Genomic DNA, 25,610 nt, shown 5'->3' with positions numbered 1-25,610 from the left:
AGGTGCTCAATATATTTTTTTATTACACGTTTAGTAGTTTTACTAGGCTGTGTCTTGGAGTTGGTTGCTCTTAGTTGATTTTCTTAGATATGCAGTGTATACTTTCAATATGTAACTTCAAGTTATTTTTCTTATTAGAAAAGTTTTCTTGAAAAACAGTTTTTAGTACTTGTTCTTTATTGCTTTGGTTTTCTTTTTGAGATCTCCCTTTATGACCATCTCATGTGCTGCTTTTCTCAAGTTTTTTTGATCACTTTCTTAATTTCTTTTTCATTTAAAATTTTTTTCTTACTTCACCTATTTCTTATAAGTCTTCTCCCCACCCCCGTATTTGCTCTTGTGCTACTTCTAATGTAATCTTCATTTATGAAATTAATTTTTTGTTATATTTGTTATTCATTCCTGAATAATATCTCAGGATATTTATCATCTCAATTTTTTAGTTCTTCTAATTTTTAATTATGTTGTTTTCTTAAGTGTATCATTCTGTTAATTTGTTTTAGCTCATTTTGAATCATTGATTTGTGGTTTAAATCTGTTTCAGCATGTTTTAAACTTTGCTTTCATTGTCTTTAGTGAGTAGTAGATGCTGTCCTAACATCTTTTCTTCATTATAACTTTGAGATCTAGCTGACTTTTTGTTACTCATTTTCATGTGAAGTTAGTTTGCCTGAACTTTTACATGGGAGGAATGAGTCAGGATAACTTTTCCAGCTTCATGGTTTAAAGCTCCCTTTTCTATTGTTTTTACAAAGTATTAAAAAATATTGCCTTGTACTTTCTGAGATCCCTGTCAGTTGATCAGAAATTAGCAAATCTCTGTCTTAGATTCCTTGAATTTCATGAATCTTCAGCACACATCTAACTTTTAAGTTGGTATTTCTGTTTGAGACCCTACTATCCTGTATCTCACTCTTGGGGAAGAAAATTAACTGACTTTACCTTTGATTACTTGTGGGCCCAACTCTGTTCTCTTCTCCTCAGTTTATCTTCCTTCTTCTCTTTCTCCTTTCTTAGAACCATAAACTCACTTTTACCGCTTTCAAAAGTTCATTGTCTAGCAGTGGAGAAAACATACCCACAAATATATTTCACAATATAATAAATTTCATAAGAAAGATTTTATGAGAGTAAAGAGGAAGTAATAATTCTGGCCAGAGAAATCTAAGAAGGCTTCATAGAAAGGGTAACATCTGAGGTAGGCTTTTAGGAGTGGACAGACATTTAGTAGATGGGCAAAACAACTTACTCAAAGGATCTGTTTTAGAGCAGTTTCATTGAAATTGGATCATTTTTCCTCTTTCATGACAATATTCCCCTGTAATAGTATATTGATCTTAAATTTACTTTCTCATAATCATAGATTAATGTAAATATGTCAATAGAAGCTAGGAGAGTATGTGGTCTTGCTTCTAGGATTGGATTGTAGATTAAAAAGAATAAATTAAGAATGAGAACTATCTATATTGAAAAGATAAGTAGAGGAAGAAGGCCCGGTGAGGGATACTGAGAAGTGAAACTGGAGACCTATAAGGTAAACCAGTAGAGAGTGGTCTCAGAAAAGCCTAGGAGGAAGAGAATTTCAGTGAGATCAAGGTCAAATTATACCAACAAATTGAATGCACTCTGAAGAAAGGCATTGTATTTACTAAATAGGTCATTAAGGATTCTTAGTGATTTTATTTGTTTCATTTTGCTTAGGATACCTAGAAATTGCTAAAATTTAATTTTGTTTTAAATCTATGTAAAATATTTACATAGTTTCACAGTTAGGTATACAAAACATGTCTGGTTTATATCTCTGTATCCTCTATCTTATTCTTTCCTCCACCTCACTGGTAACTATTTCTTTTTAATTTTATGATTTATTTTCTCTTTCTTTTTTCAGGTTTGAGACTTTTATTTTTTTCATGCCCATGTAAGTCTGGGTAGTTGAACCTCATTACTCCCCCTACCTGCCGCCAATCCCACTACCTTTTATAAGAAGAAACATGTATTTTTAGTCTATAGCTTAGAGAGAGCCTAAGCTTTGGAAGTTGACTCATAATGGGTCACAGTGAGGGCAAAAGGGTCAGTGGCATTGATCCAGTTGGGCATCCAGTAATGGGTCAACCATTTAGCGTGGCCTGGCACTCAAAGATTTGATGGTATTAATAGCTTTCTTTAGTTTTAGGAGTACTGAAGGGAAATTTTTGTCCTGAAGTTGCCATCATTGCATCATCAATTCGATGTTCAATATATTCTTATAATCCTAAAACAGAAAAATTTTTTAAATTTGTATTTCAGTTATAGTTGACATACAATATTATATTAGTTTCAGGTATACAACATAGTGATTAGACATTTATATATCTTACAGAGTGATCACCCTGATAAGTCTAGTACCCCTATGGCACCATACAAAGTTATTACAATATTATTGACTATATTCCCTATGCTGTACTTTACATCTCTGTGATTATTTTTATAGCTGGCAATTTGTACTTAACCCCTTTCTCCTTTTTCACCCATACCCCCAACTACCCTTCTATCTGATGACCATCAATTCGTTCTTTGTATCTATGAGTTTGTTTCTGTTTTGTTTGTTCGTTTATTTACTTATTTTTAGATTCCACGTATATGTAAAGTCATATGTTATTTGTCTTTCTCTGTCTGACTTATTTCATTTAGCGTAATATCCTCTAGCTACAACCATGTTGTCTCACATGGCAAGATTTCATCTTTTCAATGGCTGAGTAATATTTCATTGTATATACCACATCTTTTTTACACATTCACCTGTCGATGAACACTTAGGTTGTTTCTATATCTTGGCTATTGTAAATAATGCTGCAATGAACATAGGGTTGCATATTTTGAATTAGTGTTTTGAATTTCTTTGAATAAATATGCAGAAGTGGAATTGCTGGGTCAAATGGTAGTTGTATTTTTAATTTTTTGAGGAACCTCCATATTGTTTTCCATAATGGCTGCTCCAATTTACATTTCCACTGGCAGTGCACAAGGGCTCCCTTTTCTTCACATGCTCACCAACACTTGTTGCTTGTTGATTTATTGATATGGCCATTTTGACAGGTGTGAGGTGATATCTCATTGTGGTTTTGACTTGCATTTCCCTGATGATTAGTGATGTTGAGTATCTTTTTCACATGTCTGTTTATCCTCTTTGAAGAAATACCTATTCATGTCTTCTGCCCATTTTAAAATCAGGTTGTTTGTTTTTTTGATGTTGAGCTGTATGACTTCTTATACATTTTGGATATTAACCCCTTAGTGGATATATCATTTGCAAGTATATTCTCCCATTCAGAAGTTTGCCTTTTTGTTTTGTTGATGGTTTCCTTTGTAGTGCAAAAGTTTTTAGTTTGATGTAGTCCCATTTGTTTATTTTTGCTTTTGTTCTCTTTGCCCTAGGGGACATATCCAAAAAAAATATTGCTAAGACCAATGTCAAATAGTTTATTGCCTATGTTTTCTTCTAGGAGTTTTATAGTTTTATGTCTTACATTTAAGTCTTTAATTAATTTTGAATTTATTTTTGTACATGGTGTAAGAAATTGGTTTAGAGTCATTTTTTGCATGTATCTGTCCAGTTTTCCCAGCACCATTTATTGAGAAGACTGTCTTTACCCCATTGTATATTTTTGCCTTCTTTGTCATAGATTAATTGACCATATAGACATGGATTTATTTCTGGGTTTTCTCTTCTGTTTCATTTATCTATGTATCTGTTTTTATGCCAATACCTTGCTGTTTTGATTATAACCTCGTCGTTTAGTTTGAAATCGGGTAGTGTGATACTTTGAACTTTGTTCTTTCTCAATATTGCTTTGGCTTTTCAGAGTCTTTTATCTGAACCAGAAATTCTTAATTGAGTTATGCCATCACTGAAGTTTTCTTTCAGTCACCAGAGCATCTCTTTAAGTATCACATTAGAGTCCTCAAATATCTCTCTCAGGAGATGTTTTTCGATCTCAGTTTTTGGAATTCTCACTTTTGGTGTCCCAGGAAAGGAACTCTTGGTTCAAGGATGTGTGTAGCAGTTTTTGATCTGTGTGGAGAACATCAAATGGAGTTTCTTCAGAAGTTTCTTACTTTCCTCCTTAGCTTTTTTAGAAGAAGTCTTGTGAAAATATATGTAACCCTATATATAAAAACATATGTATATGTTCATCTGAACCTTCTCCAGAGAAGACCACCATGCTGTATTCTTCCAAATGCACTTAAAAATGTAATACAAACCTACTGAAGCATGAACTGTTGTAATAAGTTTTCAAGGAAAATATGACTTCATCTAGGACCTGAATATCTTCCTCAGAGCTAAAAAAGACTTAATAGTGTTCACTCCTAATATAATTTGCCACCTTTCTGGCAGCAAGCAAGTTGGGATTGTCTTCCATGTCAATCGCAAATATCTGGAAAGTGTACCATACTTGAATGTCTTCAATAGAGTGGCAGCTACTTAGCTGGAATTCAAGCCTCCTGACAAAAAACATCCAATTCTTCTATCTGCCATCAAATGTTTCTTAATAGCATCCTTTTCAAAAGGGATCCAGAATTATGCATGTATATTAATAAGTAAAAATGAATAAATCTGCTTCCCCAGACAAATATTAATTATTTTATCTCAGTAGAATCACAGGAGATATACCTTGCTTGAGTTTTAAGGATTGTTCCTTGTCTCTTGCATCATCAGTTTTTCTCCTAGATCATTTATAGCATATGCATATCCGTATGTACTGTAATATCTCTCATCCTCAATTTCCCACTCTCCTTTATAATAAAAGTCCTTTAAAGAGTTGTCCACACTTACTGTCTCCAGTTCTCCTCACCTTCTCATCACAATTTCTGTTTCAAAACCTCTATGATATTTTGAAGAGGGTATGCAGAGGTTCGTCTCTACAGTGGTGATATTGAACCGTTTCCACTGATAGAAAATTGCCATTTAGTTTTAAATAAAAACTTCATAGAGTCAGCTTTCCAAAAGGAGTTGGGGCATGTTTCAAGTTAACAAGAACTTTAGCTTCTGAATTCATAGCCCCAAATTTACATTCTACCATGTTTTTAAATAAAGGTCTAACTCCATAGTTGTCTCTGCCCAGGAATACTTTCTTATTATCCCATAAAATAAATGCAACATACAAATATTTTGCTCAGTTTTTCCTTTGTCATAAAAATGAAAGATTATCTCACTGTGCACTTGGGTCTAGTAATCAAATTCAAAATGGTGTTACAACTTCTTATGGTTTTAGATTTCACCACTGTAACAGAGCCACTGATAAATTAGAATATTTCTTTGCTTTAATTGGCTGCATTCCAAACAGCTTGTCAGCCACTGCCAACTGATGAAATCTGAAGTGGTAGTTGGTGTATCCATTGACATTCTGAAGATAAAATGCATCTGGACGTCAGTGTGCAATATTCATAGCACCCAGACACTGATCGGAGAGACAATCACCACTGCCCAAAAGGGCCAAAATGACACACATAGTGCAGTGGAGCTACAGGCTATCTGGACATAAGCAGTCTAGGCTAGTGTGAGTAGTGAAGGCAAGGGCTGTAGACTGTCTCTATTGTTTGTTTTTAATATAAACATATCTATATCTATATAGTCCTTTCTTAGATAAATGCTAGCAAATTGTACATACTTTCCTCTACCTTGATTTTTTTGCTCTCAACAATATATCTTGGCAATTATTCTACTGTTGCATATAGAAATTGTTCTCATTCCTTTTTACAGGTACTCAGAACCCCACTGTATGGATGTTTTGGTACATTGTAAGGGGGAATAAAGGTACTAGGAAAGATTCAAAGCATGGGAAACTTTTTGGAAGAGGAGGTCTTTTATTTTGCCAAACTGTGGTTAACTCGAGAGTCCAAAAAGAGGCTGAGATGATGGTGCCAACAGAGATGGCTGAACATTATTGACACAAGATTGCTGGTGGTCCTACATAATAAACCTCTTTGTTCTCTGAGCTGAGTAGGAGCTGGAAGGATTTGAAGAAAGAAATAGGCTTTTCCTTTCCCACTGTATTTCCTTATTTTATATACTCTCTGTTATTCCATTAGGTTTTATTTTATTTTATTTTTCCATTAGATTTTAAAGCAAGCCTAGAGTTAACCTAGAGTACAGCTATGTCTCATGGGGGTGGAATCTAACAGAATATCAGAGAAGTACTGCTTTCTGCTTTGTGAAACCATTTTCCTGGTGCTTGATATTTCTCCTCTGACTACTTCTAGAACAAGCTTATTGGGCAGATGAAGTGTCCTTTCAGAAGTTTCTGAATTGAGTAAAAAATAACTTTATTCCAAAGCCCTGTTATAAACTAGATCCCAAAATCACTCTGTAGTCTGTTTCTCATCTCTCATTGTGCTCAGTCAGATTGTCCAATAAAGCTTACTAAGGACAGTGTTTCAATGAGTACTATATAATAGCATAGCTGGCAACATAAACATATGCAAAACCCTCAGTGGAGTTAATAGAACAAAAATCAGGGAAATGATTGCTCTTCTGTTTACTCTTTGTCAGCCCACTTCCTTACTTCTCCTCAAAGAGAAGAGTTGCTAATTGATTGGTCATACTCAATTGACCTGGTCACATAGAGGATGAGATCACTGTGCTTTAAATGATTATTCATAAGCCAATACGAAGATTTTGAAACAGTTTTGAAAATCACAAAAGTAGGATAAAGCAAAAATAGAAACACATTCCTTGTTCTTTGATAGGATCAATCAATATCATAAATGTGTCATCTCCCCAGGTTAACATGTAAATTTAATGTAATCCCCTGCTCTCCACCAAAAAATCCAGTGTAGTTTTTCCTGGCACTGGATCCTAAACTTTGTATGGAAAACTTAATGAGCAAGAATACTTATGAACGTCTTCAAAAAGAAGAGCAATAAGAAAGGATTGGTTTTACCACATACTAAAAGTTACCTTAGAGACCCTATAATTAAAACACTGTGGTGTTGATGCCTGTCTAGACAGATAAACCAATGGAAACAGTTCTAAGTACATATGTAGATTTAGCATTGGCAAAAGGTAGCTAGCATCTTAAATCCTTGAGGGAAAAGATTAACTTTAAAAAAATGGTGTTAGCACAACTGGAGAGTCATTTGAAAAAAATATGTATTTGGATTGATGTCCCTTACTTTACATTAAAATATACTCTAAATAGATCAGTTATTTCAATGTAAAGAAAGCAAAACATAAAGAGGAAAATATGTGTTCATTTCTTTATAACCTGGATATGAAGATAGCCTTTCTAATAATAATTTAAATTCCAGAAGCTATAGAGAAAAAAATATATTCAAATACAGATCTCTCTCTCTCTCTCTCTCTGTCTCATTTGTCTGTCTGTCTGTCTATCTGTCTATCTATCTATACACTTGCTTGGCAAAAACATCATAAGTGAAGTCAAAGATGACAAATGAAAAACTGGGAGAAAATAATTGCAGCTTAAAGTACATAAAATAGCTAATTTCTACCATAGATAAATAACTTAAAATATTAGAATATTAATAGATGCTACAACATGGAATAACCTTTAGAACATTAGGCTAAGCAAAAAAAGCCAGTCATAAAAGATCACTTATTGTATAACATTTATATGAAACATCTGAAATAGGCAAATCTGTGGAGACAGAGAGTAGATTAGTGGTCACCTATGGCTGGATTGGGTACAGGTCGGGGTTGGGAATGAGGGGTGACTGCTAATGGATATGCGGAGGGTTATTCACAATGTTCCAAAATTATATTATGGTGATGGTTGTACAACTAAATATAAATGTTACTAAATATCATCGAATTATACACTTTAAATGGATGAACTTTATGGTATGTGTTGTAATTAAGCTTTTTTTTTTTTTTAAGATAAAGACAAAAACCCAATAGAAAAATGGCCAGAAATGTTGAGACAGTTCATAGAAGATGAAAGGCAAATGCCTGTGAAATATTTGAAAAAATATTCAGCATCATTCCTTATAAAATAAATGAAAATTAAAATATATTGAAATACTATTCTTCACTTACCAGATTGGCAGCGTTGAGAGACAATCTCCATGGTGTTTCTATACATCCTGTGACAGCTTTTGTTCTCAACCATCTTTTCAAGGATGTTTGTATTGCAAACAGCCTGGAAGGACAAAAATAGTGTCTCCCTCTGGGACAGAGAGCAGATTTTTTTCCTGACCAGGATAATAAAGATAATATTTTCCTTTGGGGTTAATAAAGGTTGGACAGGTTTTTTAGCTGCTCCTTAGAAGAACTGGGGATATCCTAAGCTTGGTGTTCCTCTGCTGTGACACAAACCCACCTGGGCAAAGCGCCTATCTGGGCCACTCCTCATCATCCCCCTGGGACTTGAAGGACAAGATGAACTGATACCAACATGAAACTCAGGCTCTTGCTGTGCCATAAATAACAAATTCTCTTGCCTCTAACTTAAAAGACTAATGTCTTCTGGCAGCACCCATAAAACCATGCTAGTCTAACTCGTTAGCATGCAAGGAAGGTACAATCTCATATCCTTCTCAGTTCTTGACCAGCAGCTGTCTAAAAGCTTGACGAGATACTCTGTTGGTAAGCCTGGGGAGGAACAGGTATTCTTACACACAGCCAGTGGGATTACAAAATGGCAAAACCCTTTTGGAGGGAAAATTCAGCAATATTTAACAAAATTATGTGTTCATTTACCCTTTGACACAGTAATCCTTCTAGAAATCTAGCTGAATATACACTTTCCACAAATGCAAAATGATATGTACTTTGTTCTGCATTTTGAAATTATTTGAAATATAAAAAGCTTGAAGAGAAATCCAAGTATCCATCAATAGAAGACTGGTTGAATAAACTAGGGCATATCCACACATGCACAAATATGTATATATTTTTATACATATGTATATATATTTATTTTTGTGAAAAAATGAGAATAAACAAATTTTTGAAAATGGAAATGGTTACTTACAGAGGATGAGTAGAATGGGTATAGAGAATAAGGGTAGGAACAAGAATTCTGTGAGTATCCTTTTTTATAGTTTTGATTTCTAAATCATGATTTACTGTTCAAAAAATGAAATTAAGTCAAATAAGAAAAACCCTAACACTGAACACAAACAGAAACAAATGAACAAAATTGAATGTAAATCACGCCAAGAAAATAATTATTTAAAGTAACTTTGGAACATGGAATACTTATGTAACATTTTCTACATAAACTCTAAGGACAAAACTGCAAAGATCTTTTCAATTGCATTTAATAAGTTTATTGTTAGTAATAATGTTCTTATATTTTTGTATATTATAAAACATTATAAAAATGTACTTTCGTATAATGTAAAATAAAACAAGTAAAACAAATAAATAAATATTAATGTTGTTAGGAACCAAGATTTCAAAGTTAAAAAGATACAGAAAAAAGCACTATAGTGTTAACTTTGAATTAGAACTATCGATATGCACTCATGAGATATATATATATTTTTAATTCAGCAAACATTTATTGCGTGCCTACTATATGTGTCTGGCATAGGAGATACAACAGTGAAATAATAAAGGTATAGCCCCTACTATGATATTTATAGGAAACAGATATTAAATACATAGTTGCACAAATAATTACATTGGAATTAAGCCTAATGTTTTGCCAAGAGTTCACAATATTACCATTCAAAATATGAAGTTCCCCAGACTGAAAAGCAGCCCAGCCTGGAATTGCAGCCTTATTGTTAAGCCAAAATACTTAATGCCCACTTTAAGAAAGAATAAGTGCTTAGAGGGCAGGCAACTTGTGTCTACAAGAAAACTGGGATCAATCCACGTGTGTGGGAGTGTTAGTTTTCAAAAGACAGGAATTAAACACACAGTCTTGTGCCAAGTTGCCAGATTTGTACTGACAAGCAGTGATGTCCACCTTCCCCAGACAAGATTGAGAAACGTCCTGTCTTCCCATCTTCTAACAAGAAATATCCTGCTTTGGCGTCAAACAGGATTGTGGAAGAAACTGGTAGCTAGTTTTCAGCCCATAATTTTCAAGGCAAATAAATGTTCATTGGGAACTTGAGTGATGGTGTCATTCATCAAGATTCTTCTAGTGCCAGTAACTGAATTAACTCTAGAGAAATTATGGGCTAGATCGAAAGCAAAAGACCTCAGAGTTGGGCCTAAGTAGCTGTCAGTCTTGTAGGATGTATAAAGGGTGAGATAACTTGTGAATATATTCCATCTGGTTCCTACTTCTTTGTAAAGTGCTGCTACTGTGCAAACTTAGTTACAAAGACTAGTACCCATGAATGGTCCACAAGTGGAGGTAGGACTTTTCCTTTCTATGTGTGTCTGGCATAGGAGATACAACAGTGAAATAATAATATGATAGGAGTTTCAGATCTCCAGTTGACTGTTCTATTGAAGTGTTTGCCATCTAAAGTCACTTTGTGGTTGAGTCCAATTACCTAGGGAAACAAATGATACCTAGAAACTGGTGCCAGGTGAAGCTGGTTGGTCTACAAAGGAAAGTGAATACAAACTCAGCAGCTGGTTTAATTGTATATTTTAGCTATGTCATAAGCAAATTGTAGCCCGTATCAGATATATGCCTAGGAATGACTAAAGATGCAAAAGGCAATATTAAGGATAGGTACCTTAATAGGCAGTGGTGATAAAAGTTTAAAAACAGATTCTCTGGGAGAGTGGGAGTCGAGGGGCTCCTGATTTGTAGTGTTTTATGAATTCCATTAGGTAAGTATTTCCACAGGCTGATTTCAAGCTACCAAGGATTTAGCGACCTGCTGAAAAGATTCCTGACAATTTAGCAATTTATTCTCACAACCTGATTCTATCTGGCCCCAGCGAACGATTGCTTATAAGTACCATAGGTAATAAGCTAGCTGTTTGTCAAAAATCTAGAAACTTAAACTAAAAAAAGTGAAGGAAAATATCTAGGCAGATAAGAAAACATGCATACAGATTAACATATGATAATGTATAGCTCCAGCTCTCTGAATTTCCATATTCCATTCTGATAATAAACACAATTACCAGAACACATTCATATCCCATTGTTGGGGCAATTTTATACTGTCCATTGGAGGTGCTCAAAGAAGCTTTCATTCTATTCTCTTTTCTCTCTTTACAGTTTTGCCAGGATTTGTTGCAGGCAGGTGGGATATGCACTAGAAACATCCTTGACTGTGTTTTAAAGTGTCACCATGCCTATTGGTGGATTAAAATGGTTGCCAAGCTATATCTGCTGTGGTAATAAGACCGAAGAGCTTGCCTGCTATGTTAATCAGTGCGCTGGGATTCTCTCTCTCTGTCTCTCTGTGTCTCTCTGTGTCTCTGTGTCTCTGTCTCTGTCTCTGTCTCTCTCCCTCCTTCCCTCCCTCTACTGGGTAACTTTTAATTAATTAATTAACTAACTAATTAATTAATTTTTTGATTAGAATTGACACTCAATATTATTTTAGATTAGTTTCAGGTACAGCATAGTGGTTAGACATTTACATAATTGAAGAAGTGATCCCTCCAATTAGTCAAGTAACTACCTTGCACTATACATAGTTATTACAGTATTATTGTCTATATTACCTAGGCTGTACTTCACCTCATGACTATTTTGTAACTACCAATGTGTACTTCTTGATTCCTTCACCTTTTTCACTTAGACCCTCAACTCCCTTCCCATCTAGGAGTCACCAGTTTGTTCTCTGTATCTATCAGTCTCTTCAATTTGGGATTTTTTCATGAAGTGTGACACAATTAATTTAGAATATAATCAATGATTATGTTGGGAGAGAACACATTATGGCAAGTAAAGACATTGACAAACCACCAGGTCCTTTAAAGTCATAAATGTACTGTAATTGTCCTTGATTGCCAGTAATATTGAAACCTAGAAAAAAAATAATTTCTAGACAATTATTGTACCAGTTTTAGTGTTTAGCAATGGGTGTCTCTGTAATCTTTATCCAGGAGGAGAGAGCAATAAAACAGAGCTGAGGAGGTCATTGGTAAGTATGCAGAAGAAAGTCCAAAGTGACTCTCTTTAGAAGGACCTGCTTGCAAGGTTGGCCCTTGGTTGGATTTCGGGAGTGTTCCCAATGTTTCCTAGGGATAAGGGTGGCCCACTGTGCTCAGACTGTGCAAACCATGTGATTCATATTGAACACCTGCTTTTCTTCTGGGAATTTTACACATTAGGCACCAACGCCCAATAAAAATGTTGGTCATTAAGTTTCTAATAGCCCTCCCTGGGCAGAAACATTGCATATATGCATTTTCCCTGCTGGGGAGAAGGGTGTGCACTGTGTGGCTCCCTCATGGGAAGGTGTTATGGGCTGAATGTGTTCCCTTCAAGTTCATATGTTGAAGCTCTAATCCTGATTGTGACTCAATTTGGAGATAGAGCCTTTATGGAAGTAATAATAGGTTAAATGAGGTCACAAGGGTGGGACACTGATTCAGTAGGATTAGTGACTTTATAAGAAGAGATAACAGAGTGCTAGTGCCGGTGAGAGGGTGTGCACAAGAGATCTCCCTCCCTCCCACACTCCTTCCCTTCTTCCTTGCACACTTGCGTATGGAGGAAAAGCCATTTGAAGACACCAAAAGAAGGCGGCTATCTACAAGCCAGGAAGAGAGCTCTCACCAAAAACTGAATTGGCTAGCACCTTGATCTTGGACTTCTCACCTCCAGAACTGTGAGAAAATAAATCTCCATTGTTTAAGCTACCATGTCTGTGGTATTTCATTATGACAGCCCTAATACAGCTTCTAAAACTAATACAGCTTCTCTCAGGAAGGGCAACCTGTCTCTCGAACTCATAGGTTAGCAGTCCTATGCATTATTACATCCCATAATTACTCATGTATGTGTTCTTCATGTATGATTGTTTCGCACATTTCAAAGCTTTGTTAAAAATAGTATCAAACTGTGCGTATTTGTCTGCAACTTGTTTTCTTTTTATTTTTTGTTTGTTTTTGCTCCATCTTATCTTTGCGATGTTTATCCATGTGGATAAACTTTTGCTCTAGCTCTAGAATGATGCAAACTACTTTCTAAAATGCAAATATAATATCACTTCCTGGGTTAAGATGTTTCACACTTCCCACCGAAAGAATATGGATAAAGAACATAAATATCTAAAGAGAAGAGTAAAGGACCAGTTGTAGCAAATGGAGATGCTTATGAATGTTTTTGGGTGGGAATCCCTGCACTGTTAAATCTTTTGATGTCTCAAGAAAAGTAGAAAATTTGGAATTTTAAGTGAAAGCTGCCGTATTTTGAATATAGTTAACTAATTCAACTTAACACACACACACATGCACACACACTCACACACGGCTAAAACCAAACATAGCCTGTGCCACATGTGGCTCAATTTTTGCCACATTGTGATTTCTGGCCTCGAAGATAAAAACCCCAAACACCACAGTAAAATATTTACTTTCTTCAGGAACTGGCCCTTTCCTATTCTTTCATCTTTGTCTCTAAACACTTCCTTTGCCATTTGTGGTTTGTGAAAGTGTGCTGCTGAATTCACGCCTCATTATTATATCACATGCTTTTCTCTCTGTTTGGAAATCCTTTACCCAGAATATCCATTTATTCACTTTTCAATTACTTTTTTTTTTTAATGTGATAAAACTTCTTATTTTGGATTAATTTTAGATTTATAGAAATGTTGTAAAGACAAAATACAGAGTTCCCATGCATGCCTCACCCAGTATTCCCTGTTGATATCTTACATCACCATGGTACCTTTCTTAATACTAAGAAAAGAACATTGGTGCATTATTATTAACCAAATTCTAGACTATTTTTAGTGATTTCACAGTTTTTAGTTCCAGGATCCAATCCATTTAGTCATCATGTCTCTTTCGCTGTCTCGGGCGTGTGATAGATTCTATATTTTCATGACCTTGATAATTTTGAGAAGTCTCTTAAAAATATTTATTTATTTGAAAAATTTCAGCTTTATTGAGGTATAATTGACATACAAAATTGTAAGATATTTAAAGTGCACATCATGCTGATTTGATATAAGTATACATTGTGAAGGGATTCTCACCTCCTAGTTAATTGATAATCTATCTATATATATTTTTTCTTTTTATATTCTTTTTTTTGGGTGGAGAACAATTAAATTCTGCTCTCAGAAAATTTCAGTTATAAAATACAGCGTTATAAACTATAGTCACCAGGTTTTACATGACATCCTCAGGCCTTGTTTACCTTATTGTTGAAGTCTGTACCCTGCTACCAACTTCTCCCTATTTCCTGCCACCTGGCCTTTGGCGACCACTTTTTATGAGTCTGACTTTTTTTCTTATTTTTTGTATTTCACAATTAAGTGATACTATGTGGTATTTGTCTTTCTGTATGGCTTATTTCACTTGGCATAGTACCCTCCAGTCTATCCATATTGTTCTCGCTGGACTAATAATCAAATTAGCACATGACAGATAAATAGGAAAAAAACAGAGATTAATAACATGTATACATTCCGTACACATGAGAAACACCCAGAAACGCCGAGTAACTTGCCAAAGTGGTGGAAGCCATCACCTTAAATGCACACTACTTTCAGCTAGAGACAAAGATGTTGGAGGTGAAGAGTCAGTAATGGAGCTTACCAGGAAAAGCACAGTAAACAAGGGTAAAATGTTATGCAGATTAAAATCCACAACTTCTCCACTGGTAGTGAAGGCAGGCCTGGTACAGTGTAGGAGACACCCTTGCAAATGGAGATTTCCCTTACAAATGTGGATGTCCTTTTACAAAAAATAATTGTGACTGGGTTTTCAGAGCTTCTCTCAGAGCTGCTGTTTCTTTAAATTTACCAGCCTAAAATAATCAATATCCCAAAGTCCATATTTTGGGGTGGCAAACTCTGCTCCCTTTCATCGCTTAGGTTGTTTTCATGTCTTGGCTATTATGAATAATGCTGCAGTGAACATGGGAGTACAGATATCTCTTCAATATCCTGTTTTTCCTTTCCTTTGGCTATATGCCCAGAAGTGGGATTGCTGGATCATATGGTTGTTCTATTATTAAGTCTTTGAGGGACCTCTATATTGTTTTCCATAGTGGCATCACCAAATTACATTCCCATCAACAATGCACAAGGGTTCTCTTTTTTCCACATTCTCACCAACACTTTCTATCACTTGTCATTTTCATGACAGCCATTCTAACAGGTGTGAGGTGATATCTCATTTTGGTTTTGATGTACATTTTCCTGATGATTAGTGATGCTGAATGCCTTTTCATGTACTTGTTGTCTATTTATGTATCTTTGGAAAAATGTCTGTTCGGTTCCTCTCTCTATGTTTGAATTGGATTTGTTTGGTTCTTTTTACTATTGAGTTGTATGAGTTCTTTATATATTTTACATATAAACTCCTTATCAGATATATGATTTGCAAATATTTTCTCTCATTTTGTAGGTTGCTTTTTCATTTTGTTTTCTTTGGTTTTCTTTGCTGTGAGAAGTTTTTAGTTTGACCTAGTCAAACTAAAAAACCACTTATTTATTTTTGCTTTTGTTGACTTTGCTTTTGGTGTCAAATCCAAAAAAAAAAATCATTGACAAAACAAATGTCAAGGGGCATACCATCTATATTTTTTCCTAGGAGTTTTATGGGTTCAGGTCTTATGGTCAATTTTTTTAAAATCCATTTCGAGTTGATTTTTGTGTAAGTTGTAAGATAGTGGTTCAACTTCATTCTTTTGCATGTGGCTGTCCAGTTTCCTAGTATTACTTATTGAAGAGACTATCCTTTCCTCATTGTATATTCTTGGCTCCTTTGCTGTAAATCAATTGACTCTATATACATGGATTTATTTTGGGGTTCTCTATTCTATTCTATATCTTTGTGTCTGTTTTTATGTAATACCATACTATTCTGATTACTAAAGCTTTGTAATATGGTTTGAATCAGGAAGTGTAATGCTCAAGATTTGTTTTTCTTTCTCAAGATTTTCTTTTTCAAGGGTATTTTGCGTTTCTAAACAAATTTTAGGATTTTTTTTCTATTTCTGTGAAAAATGTCATTAGAATTTTGATAGAGATTACATTGAATCTGTAGATTGCTTTCGGTAGTGTGGACATTTTAACAATATAATTCTTCCAATCCATGAGCATGGAATATCTTTCTATTTATTTCTTCTTCAGTTTCTTTTATGAATGTCTTAAAGTTTCAGTGTACAATTCTTTCATCTCCTTGGTTAAATTTATTCTTTTTGATCCAATTGTAAGTTTAATTGTTTTTTAATTTTTCTTTCTGATAGTTCATTATTAATGTATAGATATGAAACATTTTTGTATACTGATTTTGTATCTTACAACTTTTTGTATACCTGTGTACAGAAGCAGTACAGCAGTGTGTGCTCTGGACTCCCACAACCTAGGTTCATTATCCAAACTCTGCCATTTACTAGTTGTTTACCTTGGGCAAACTGTTTAACCTGTAAAAAGGGGGTAATTACAGTATCCATTTTACTGAATAGTTGTAAGAATTAAGAATACATTTAGATCACTTAAAACAGATAGTCATTGGCATAGAGTGAGTATTCAATAAATATTAATTATTATTATTTTACCAACTCCCTCTCCTGTAACTGAACCAGAAATTGACTCTTTGTAGCACTTTTGATTTTTGAGGACACAGTCAAGTTGATCCTTATTTTACATATATTATGAAGAGTAAGTAAGTAAGTTTCCTAAACAATGGTATTTACAAATGTTACTTGTTTTCTCAGTGCAGATATGAAAGGGTTGGGGGACCCTGGCATACTTTGCTTAAAGACAATGGTCATAAACTATAACTAATTTGTTTCTTTAAGAATAAAAATTGTTATGCATAGGTGCCGGGGTCTCAAGCATATTTGAAAAATTTCCCAATATCTTTCATAATAGCCAGGTTTAATTTGTAGCCAATAAATTGTGGCCAGAATGAGAGGGTCACTTGACACAATGTATAGCTACTTGAAATTTAAGGGCATCTCCTGTGGCTGCCATGCTAAGAAAAAGCTCTGAGCCTGGCAGCATCTCATGGGATGTTTTGAAGTGGCTTTATGTATAGTGGTACACAATTTTGATGCTTATTAATGGTAAACTCCTTGAGGAAAGAGAGACTACATTTTTGTATTTCTTTTACACAAATTAGAATAACAACAACAAACTCTAGAGAGGGGTAAACTAATTATTCTAGCAATTCCCAAATCTCAGTGGCCTAAGGAAAAAAATAGTTTATTTCTTGTTCATGTCAAAGTTCAGTGAGGGAAGGCAAGAAAGATCTGGTTTGCTTAGTCATTGAGATACCAGCACTCCTTCCATCCAGTGCCTATGGAGTCTCAGCAGATGAGCAGAGGAGAAAGGGTGTGAAGGGTTGCACAGGTGGTTTTATGAGCTAGGCCTAGAGGCCGGTGTATTTTACTTCTACTCATAGCCCATTGGCCACAGTGCAGATATATTATGATATCTAACTGTAAAGAAGGCTAGGAAATGTTGCCTAGCAGTTTGCTCAGACAGAAGAGTGAACATATTTGGAGAGCAGTTAGCCAGTCTCTATCATGTTCTCAAATATCTTAGATATTTTCCTTACAATCTATAACTTTAAATGGAGAGGGCAAAGATCCATATTAGAGCTCTATTAGTTAGGATACATATTTGGCTACTGTAACACAGGCAAAACAAAACATGGTAACTTAAACAAGATACAGTGTTTTTCTTTTTTGCATAAGATTCTGAGCAAAATATTCCAGGGCTGACATGGCATTGCTACAATGTCAGGTACCTAGAGGCTCCTTGAATATTGTTTTGCTTTCTTCAACACCTGTCTTTTTTTTTACCACCTCGGATGACAACTTTGCCCCCACATTCTGGCAAGCTGGGAAGAGATGAGAAAGTGGAAGGCATCCCCCTTCCCTTTAGCCCAAAAGTTGCATATGTCACTTCTGCTTACATTCTATTGGTTAAAACTTAGTAACCTGGCCACTCTTGCTGTGATGGAAGTTGGGAAGTGTAGTTCTTACCTGAGGGCCATGTATCCAGCTAAATTGTGATAGTTCTTTTACCAAAGAAACAAGATAGATATTAGGGGACAACTAGCATTTTTTTTTGCCACACTCCACCCTTTCATCACTCAGATATTATCCACAACTTCTTTCCTTCTTTCTCCATGTACCAGTCAAGATTCAGTCAGGGAAGCAGAGCTATTATGAATAGTAGAGCAGTATGTCTATTCCAACTATGCATTCGGAAACTGGAGAAATAATCATGATGTGGGCTCAGGAATACACTGGGCTCACTTTGTCTCAGACCCAAGTCGAAATTCCACTAATCTTCTGACTTCTGTAAGACTCTACTTTCACTGGTAAACCACGATGGCATCTTTGAGTCTCTAGAAATTAGTATCAATTCACAGCCAGGGTCTAGTAATCCCTGAAAATTCTGGTTATCTTCCCTTCCCCACCTTAGTCAATGGCTACAGGCTCCTTTCAGAGGATCGGAGAAAGAGAAATTAAAATAGTCTGCTTGACATATTAGTAGAAGCGGACAAGTTGGAGTTTGGGAGATAGCTGAGAAACCAAGCGTGTCTGACACCAAATAGGAGTGTGAGGAAGGATCTTGTGGAGGGTTCAATGAGAAGCAGTTGCCTTTGGATAGCTATTGCCTCTGTAGGTCTGCAATCAAGCATCTGGTGGTGGACCTGAGTTTGCTTGCTGGTAGTCAGCAGGACTAACAGGTGGGAAAAACAAACTGGATGCAGAATGGAGACTAAAGACAAACCGAGACCTTCCAGGAAACTATGTTACTTATCTTACTGTAATAACCTTCTGAGAATAATGGCTATGGCTTCACTCCTGTCTTCTAAATATCTTATAAATTCCTCTTTTGGTTAACTCTAATCAGGAGCCACATAGGGAAGAGGATTGGAAAAACATAGTTTCCAATCCAGTATACCTAGTCTGCAGTACTCTCACACAAAGAGAGCCAAATATTTGTAGCTCAAAGGTCACGGTCTCTAAGTGGAGCTTAGTCTTCCTATTTGTTGTGTATGTGGCTACTCATGATTCCTGATTTACATCCTTACCTTCCCTCTGCCCCATCCCCACTCTACAACAATATAGTAGACATCTAACTGTAATAAGACACAATAGGTCAAGAGTAAGTTTGGCATTTGACTTTTGAAGAGTAACTCAGGAAGATGATGTAAAGATACTTTCAAAATTCTGAGAGAAGATTTATGGATTTATGCTGATTTCCATGATACTGTAACTGGTTCCATACGGGTCTCAGATTAACTGGTTCCTTTTTACTATGGATAAATAGGAAATTGTACAAAATATCTGAAAACTGTTTTCAAACATTAGTAACAGGAAGCAGTGTTTTTGGAGACAATAAACATCCCAAAATGTGTGGCGTAGCTCAGATAAGAACTGTCCAGCTCAAAATGCCAATCGTACTCCCTCGAAAATACTGTATTAGAGTTGCAGGTTATATCAGTGATAGCAATAACAGTATTGTCCAAGATTTTGAAAGTGACCATTTCACCAAAGAGGTACCATGACATAACAAGGGTCATCAGCTTTCAGCTTCTGGTTTTCTATTTTGGGATTGTCATCATTATCTCCACATATTTTAGGTTTCATTATGTAAGCACCTCACTTCTGAATATTAAATTATGAGTTGTAGGATACAATTTCGGTTGTTAAAGGCAGATTTAAGTGTGATTTAAACAAAGTAAACGTTTATTTCTCTGTCACACAACACTCCGTGTATTAAGCAATAAAAGGCTGATAAGATGGCCCTATGGTGTCAGGAACCTGGGCTCCTCCAATCTTATTACTCTGATATCTTTAACACAGGGCTCCTGTCTTGTGGGTTAAGATGGCTGCTCCAGCACCCACCAGCATATCTTCTCTCAGGAAGGAAAGAAGGGGAAATGGAGGGTGTGCCCCTGATCTTTAAGGGCACAATCTTTACATTCCATAACCAGCCCTTAGTCTCTTGGCTACACCACGTGTAAGGGAGGCTGGATATTGTGGCTTTTAGCTGGGTGGCCTTGGGTTCAGATAAAATTCAAGAACTCTTTTAGTAAAGGAATAGCTATTATGGAACAAGTAGTATCTGCCACAAGTGCCTTTCATGAAGATGAAGCAGACAGGATCTAAGGAGAACCAATCCAAAGGGCAAAAATTGGAGGAAGAAATAGCAAGAGAAAATAAAAGCAGTTTTCCTTGCTGGGAAATGATTCCAACCTTGGATACAAAGGAAGTTCCTACTTACATTTAAAAATTCCATTAAATGTCACTTCTCTGATATCCCCAAACATTTTGTTTATGTCTCTTGGCATAGGCTATGCTATAGCATATTCTAGGTCATTCCTAGCTTTGTTAACTCTCTCAAGGTGACTTGGTGGGAGTAGCAAAATAGTCAACAGCCTATTTATAGGTGAGATGACCTGATGTTTGAGATTTGCTTTAAAATATTCCAACAAAGAATAAAAAGAGGGAATAGATGAAAGAAGGTTGACAAAATGTTGCTTTATTGAAGCTCCACGATGGGTGCCTGGGTGATTATAATACTGTTCCCCCCCGCCTCGCTTTGGTGTATGTTAAAAATTTTGTATAATAAAAAAAAAAAAACAAAAGCCAAGTCCCTAAAGACAGCCAGACCTGGGTTCAATCCCTAGTTTACCATGTACCAGTTGAGTGACTTTACCTCTTTATAAATTGTTTCTCAAACTTAGGGTTCTTGTAAAGATTAGATGAGACAGAATTTGAGACTTCTAGTGCAATATCTTTAGTAGTTGTACTAATAAGAGAGTGCCTGGTTGCAAGCAACAGAAACTGATTCTGGTTATGGCTAATTTCCCTGACACGCAGATATTACGAGGCAGAAATAGGACTTGAGCTCGGATCTCTGATTTCTACATCTAGAGCATTCTCTAGGTTACTGCACTTGTTTAATATCTTACCTTAGTTTGGTGTTTTCAGGTTATGCCTTCAACCATGGACATAGTTTGGGCACGTGTCTATAACTTAGGACAGTCGGAGCTGCAGGGGGTGATCATGGGGGAGGAGCTGACTCACTGACGTTAAGTGACCTAGCTGCGTATTGGTCCCTAAGTGGACGTTGGTATACAGTACGCGGCTTAACCCAAGCAGGCGCGGACTACCTGACACCAGAATTCTCTCGTCTTCCCAGCCTCGCTCACTCCGGGGGTTGGGTAGGGCCCTCCCGAGTCACCGCCAGCCTCGCAGCCCGCCCTCCCGCCTCCTGCCGAGTCCCAACGCGCGCCTTTCCAGCTGCCAGGCTCGCGGCTCCAGGGGTTGGGCCAGTCCCGCTCTCTCGTCTCCTCGCGGCAGGGGGCGGGGCCGCTGATCCCCGGCTCGTGATTGGCTGAAGCGCTGCCGCTCCCCTTCTCCGCCCCCTTCGGCGGGGTGAGAGGTCAGCAGAGCGTCGGTCAGCCCGGGCGACAATGGCGGGGCTCTGGGTGAACGCGGTGTCTCTGATTGCGGCCGAATCGCGTGGGCAGCGATCGCTGCAGCAGCTGATGCGGAGCGCAGCGCTGCGGACCCTGAAGGTGAGGAGCGACGGGGCTCCCCGCGGGCCTAGGCTTTAGTGGACTTTCAGCCCTGCTCCGCCTGGCGGTGTTCAGTGCCGTGGAGAGCGCCCCAGTGGCTCGGGGTGACACCCGCGTTCCAGATTCCGCGGCGGTCCGGGTCTCTTACTCTCTCTCTGCAGGAGTTCGCGCTAGACCAGGGCTGAGTAGGCGTCCCTCGCTGCAGCTTGTACTCCGAGGATCATGGAGGGCAGAGGGGCTCAGGGAGCCGGCAGGCATGTGTTTTCTGCTCTCTCCCAGGGAGTGTCTGACAGCCATCTGGCAGTAATGTACCCACATCTCCTGTGCACCTGATCTTGTACCTTACAGGTCTGGCTTGTTTTGAGCTTTCCAGGGTTTATTTTTAAGGGTCCTTATAGTTTCCATTTTCTCTTGTTTCTTTCTTCCTTTGAAGGGACACTGTAGATTGCTGCTGAAGTAGAGTTAGGGTTGTGAGTTTATCTCAACTTTTAAAGCACCACACGATGTCACGATTGCTACTACCTTTTACGTTTGAATTGAAAGCCTATTTTAATCGTATTACATTACAATATACTGTATATGCATCTTGTGAATTAATTTTTTTTTCTGTGTAGTGGTCAGCCTGATTTTTGTAATGTTCTAAAACACAGTTTAAACATTTTTGTCACTGCTCTGTATGTGGCAGCCTTGACTCATACATTGGAGTGTTTGTGGGTGGCTGTTAACATTGAGCCTCATGTAATTTCTGAGCAAAGATTACCAAACTTACTTTGTTAATAGGGCTTATTAAGTCACTTGAACAAATTCCTTAAATGAAGGTCTCCCTGAAAACCACCTGTCATCTGGTTCAGGGTGCTTGTTAAACTTCATTTAAAAATATTTTAGAAATTGTCACATAACTTGATTTATTGTCATTGAAATTTAGAATTGGAAGACATGTTAGAGATTATCTGGCCCATCCTACTCTTTTAAAGAGGAGGGAACCCAGGTGAGCAATGTGAGTGCTGGAACGGATCATGGCAATGGAAGCAAGTTGGCACCTGTATTACCTTTGTGTGAACTTCAGAATGTCCACATTAAAAAAACATGATGTTCTTTGTGTTGGCACACAATTTGTTTTGTAATCTTATTGTTCTTTCTTCTTTTAATATTTGTTGGCCACATCAATTTTAGTTGCAAGACTCTTTTGCATTTACATAGGAGACAGCATAGTGTAGTGGAAAGGCATGGGCTTTGGAGTCACGTAGATGAAGTTTTGTATTAGACAAGTCACTTAGTTGGGCCTCAGCTTCTTCCTTTGAGCTATATATTTTAAAACAAATCTTTATTGATACTTTCTGTTTACCATCTCTAAAGGAACAGTATAGTTTCTGTTTTCTTAGAAATTTTAGTCTGTTAGGGAGAGACAAGTTTAAAATGCAGGTCCTGGTGCTGTGAGAAAATGGAATGGAGGGATTTGACCAAGTCAAGATTTTAAGTTCTATGTCCTAGATACTGTTGTGATACTTTACCTGAATTTATTCAATCCTCACAACAGCTGTGTAGTCCCCATATACAGATGAAGAAATTGAGGCACGCAGTGTTTAGAACTCTAGGACTTGTGCTCTTAATCATACAATGTTGCCTAAGGTAAGGGAGTGCTTTCCTTTGGAAGTGAAAATTGAAACAACTTTTGAAGGACAAAGTGATTTCTAGGCAAAGTGAGATGAGTGTTATATGTGAGAATAGCACACACAAAGGTCCTGTGGCCAGAGGGAATGGCAAAAGAGAAGAACAGAGAAAAGCTTTCTGAGGCTCTGGTATAGAGACTAGATGGTGCTGGGGAGGTAGGTAAGAGTCAGACCACGTTAGGTCTAGTAGACCATGCTGTTATGTTTGGTCTTTGTCTTATAGCAATGGGAAGCCATTGATGTTGGAGGTAAGAGAGATTATCCTACTGTTTTAGATTGGAGAGGCTGAAAATTGTTTCTGTACTTAACTGCTATACACTTGTTATACAGTTAATGTATAATATATAACCTTTGACTTTTCTTACCCTGTTCCTTCCTTTCCAATGTATTGGCAGAGATTGCATTCTATTTCTGTGTTCTTAGCACAGTGTTTGACACAAAAGGTGCTGAAAGTATTACAGTACTGACTGGAGTAGAGAGTTCATTTTGTCAGTAAAGAATTCTTCCTGGAGGTGGGAAGAATCTCTGAAGTTCACTATCTCTTTAGGGGAACTTGAGCTGCTGCTTAGCTTCTCTATATGCTTCTCTTCCATAAACTTGAAATGTGCTCCACTGAGTCTATGTCTGAAGCAGAACCTTTTGAAAACTGTATTCCTCTCATTTCTCCCTCTACTCCTGCAAACCATTTGGTTGGTCAGAAAGCAGACTGTTAACTCTAGTCTAGAGAATTCTAACCATTCTTTTTAGCTAGTTAACAGAATTTGTTTGCTTTTAGGGTATATGTAGAGTTCACTTTTTAGTCTTATTTGTTTTGTGTATCAGCTTTTAAAACACATTCTGTTTAAATACCTAGTTTTTTTCTTCTGTCTACGTTTTTCAGTGGTTCCAGGATGTTGGATTTATGGTAATCACTACAGCTTATTGAACTTTTATATGCCTTATGTGGTTTTCATATATTACTTCTCATTCATGTAACAACTAGGGGAAAAAAATCCCAATTTTACACAAGAGGAAACAAAGCTCAGAGCAGTTAAGTAACTTGCTTAAATATACATTTGGATGAGGTAGAATTTGAACGTTGGATGGTATGATTTCAAAGCCTGGCTTTGTCTCTGATTTGAATGATGGTCTCATTAATGGTGCACTCATGAAGCATGAATGCTTAAGCTTTATGTTCCTTGAAATCTATGATTTTCTTTTCTAGTTATGGAAAGGAATGTTTAAGCATATCTGAATGCTTTGGAATAGCCTGGAGGTAAATCTTTCCAATATGCTGATAGATTTCTGACAATCATTTGGGAGAAAAATCTTCTAAGATTATTACAGAAACCAGTTTCTGGTATAATAAAATGCTTATGGACATTTGTGCATTTAAGCATCTGCTTTTTGGGTTTTATTCTGTTCCTAAGAGATTCAGAATAGAGGTGTGATTGGTAAAACCTTTTTCTAAATAAGGGGGAAAGGTGGTGACATTTTTGATCAAGAGAGAGAAAGAAAAGGAGTTGTTTAAATGATTCCAATTAAAAAAAATGTGGGTAAATAAGAACAGAAATGCAAAAGGAAACTTGGGAAGGAAAATTTTTTTGAGGGGGCGGGGTAGAAACATAGTATTTCATCTTAGTTATTTGGAGTTAGATGACTAGAAAAGTCGTATTGAGTTCCTGGGAAGAAAGACGGAAACGAGTGGTTGGTTTTTGGGTCAGTGATCTGAGGTAAAAGTTAGCAATTGAGTAAGTGAACTCTGAGGGATATAGTGGGTAAGTTAATACAGTTGGTCCCCTGAGGGTTCTTCCATGGATTCAACCAACTAGGGATTGAAAATGTTTGGAAAAAAATCCCAGAAATTTCCAAAAAGCAAAACTTGGATATGCCACATTCTAAGCACTACTATGGTGGTTCTACATGAATGAAATGATGTGGAGTCATTCCCTGCTGTAGCCTATATGCAAATATAGGTTATATGTAAATACTACACTATTTTATATAAGAGACTTGAACATCTGTGGTTTTTAGTATCTATGGGGAATCCTGGAACCAATCCCCTGTGGATACTAAGGGATTTAATTGAATAAATACTCAATCTTGTTACCCTAAATTATGATTTGGAAGAAGAAAGAAGAGACAATAGGATTTAGGGGAACGGTTTGAGATGAGGTAATGTAGCATTCATTCATTCATTTATTCATCCTTTCAGTCATCTAGAGATGTAATTATCTGTTCATTCAAAAAGTGTCTGTGAAAACAAGTGTTGGCAAGGATGCGGAGAACAAGGAACCCTCTCATACATTGTTGGTAGGATTGCAAATTGGTACAGCCACTATGGAAAACAGTATGGAGGTTTCCTA

The 25,610-nt window shown here is 36.8% G+C and overlaps 1 protein-coding gene and 1 pseudogene across 4 annotated transcripts in view; one reads left to right on the top strand and one right to left on the bottom strand.

Moving 5' to 3' along the window:
• Positions 1–2,022: 2,022 nt before the first annotated feature.
• LOC105294142 lies at positions 2,023–19,658 on the bottom strand (annotated as a pseudogene).
• Positions 19,659–21,437: 1,779 nt separating this feature from the next.
• PCCA (propionyl-CoA carboxylase alpha subunit) overlaps positions 21,438–25,610 on the top strand; it is a 352,647-nt gene continuing 348,474 nt past the window's right edge. For all 4 annotated transcript variants that reach the window (XM_011363200.2, XM_011363198.2, XM_023532415.1 and 1 more), the window contains exon 1: positions 21,438–21,595. In XM_011363200.2, coding sequence (XP_011361502.1) covers positions 21,491–21,595 — 105 coding nt within the window. In that variant the 5' untranslated portion in view covers positions 21,438–21,490. The remainder of the gene's footprint in view (positions 21,596–25,610) is intronic.

This window comes from Pteropus vampyrus, unplaced genomic scaffold (assembly GCF_000151845.1).
Source record: "Pteropus vampyrus isolate Shadow unplaced genomic scaffold, Pvam_2.0 Scaffold83, whole genome shotgun sequence".
Taxonomy (NCBI): Eukaryota; Metazoa; Chordata; class Mammalia; order Chiroptera; family Pteropodidae; genus Pteropus; species Pteropus vampyrus.
Note: the sequence above shows the minus strand (reverse complement) of the source record. Positions and strands in the feature narration are given on the sequence as shown.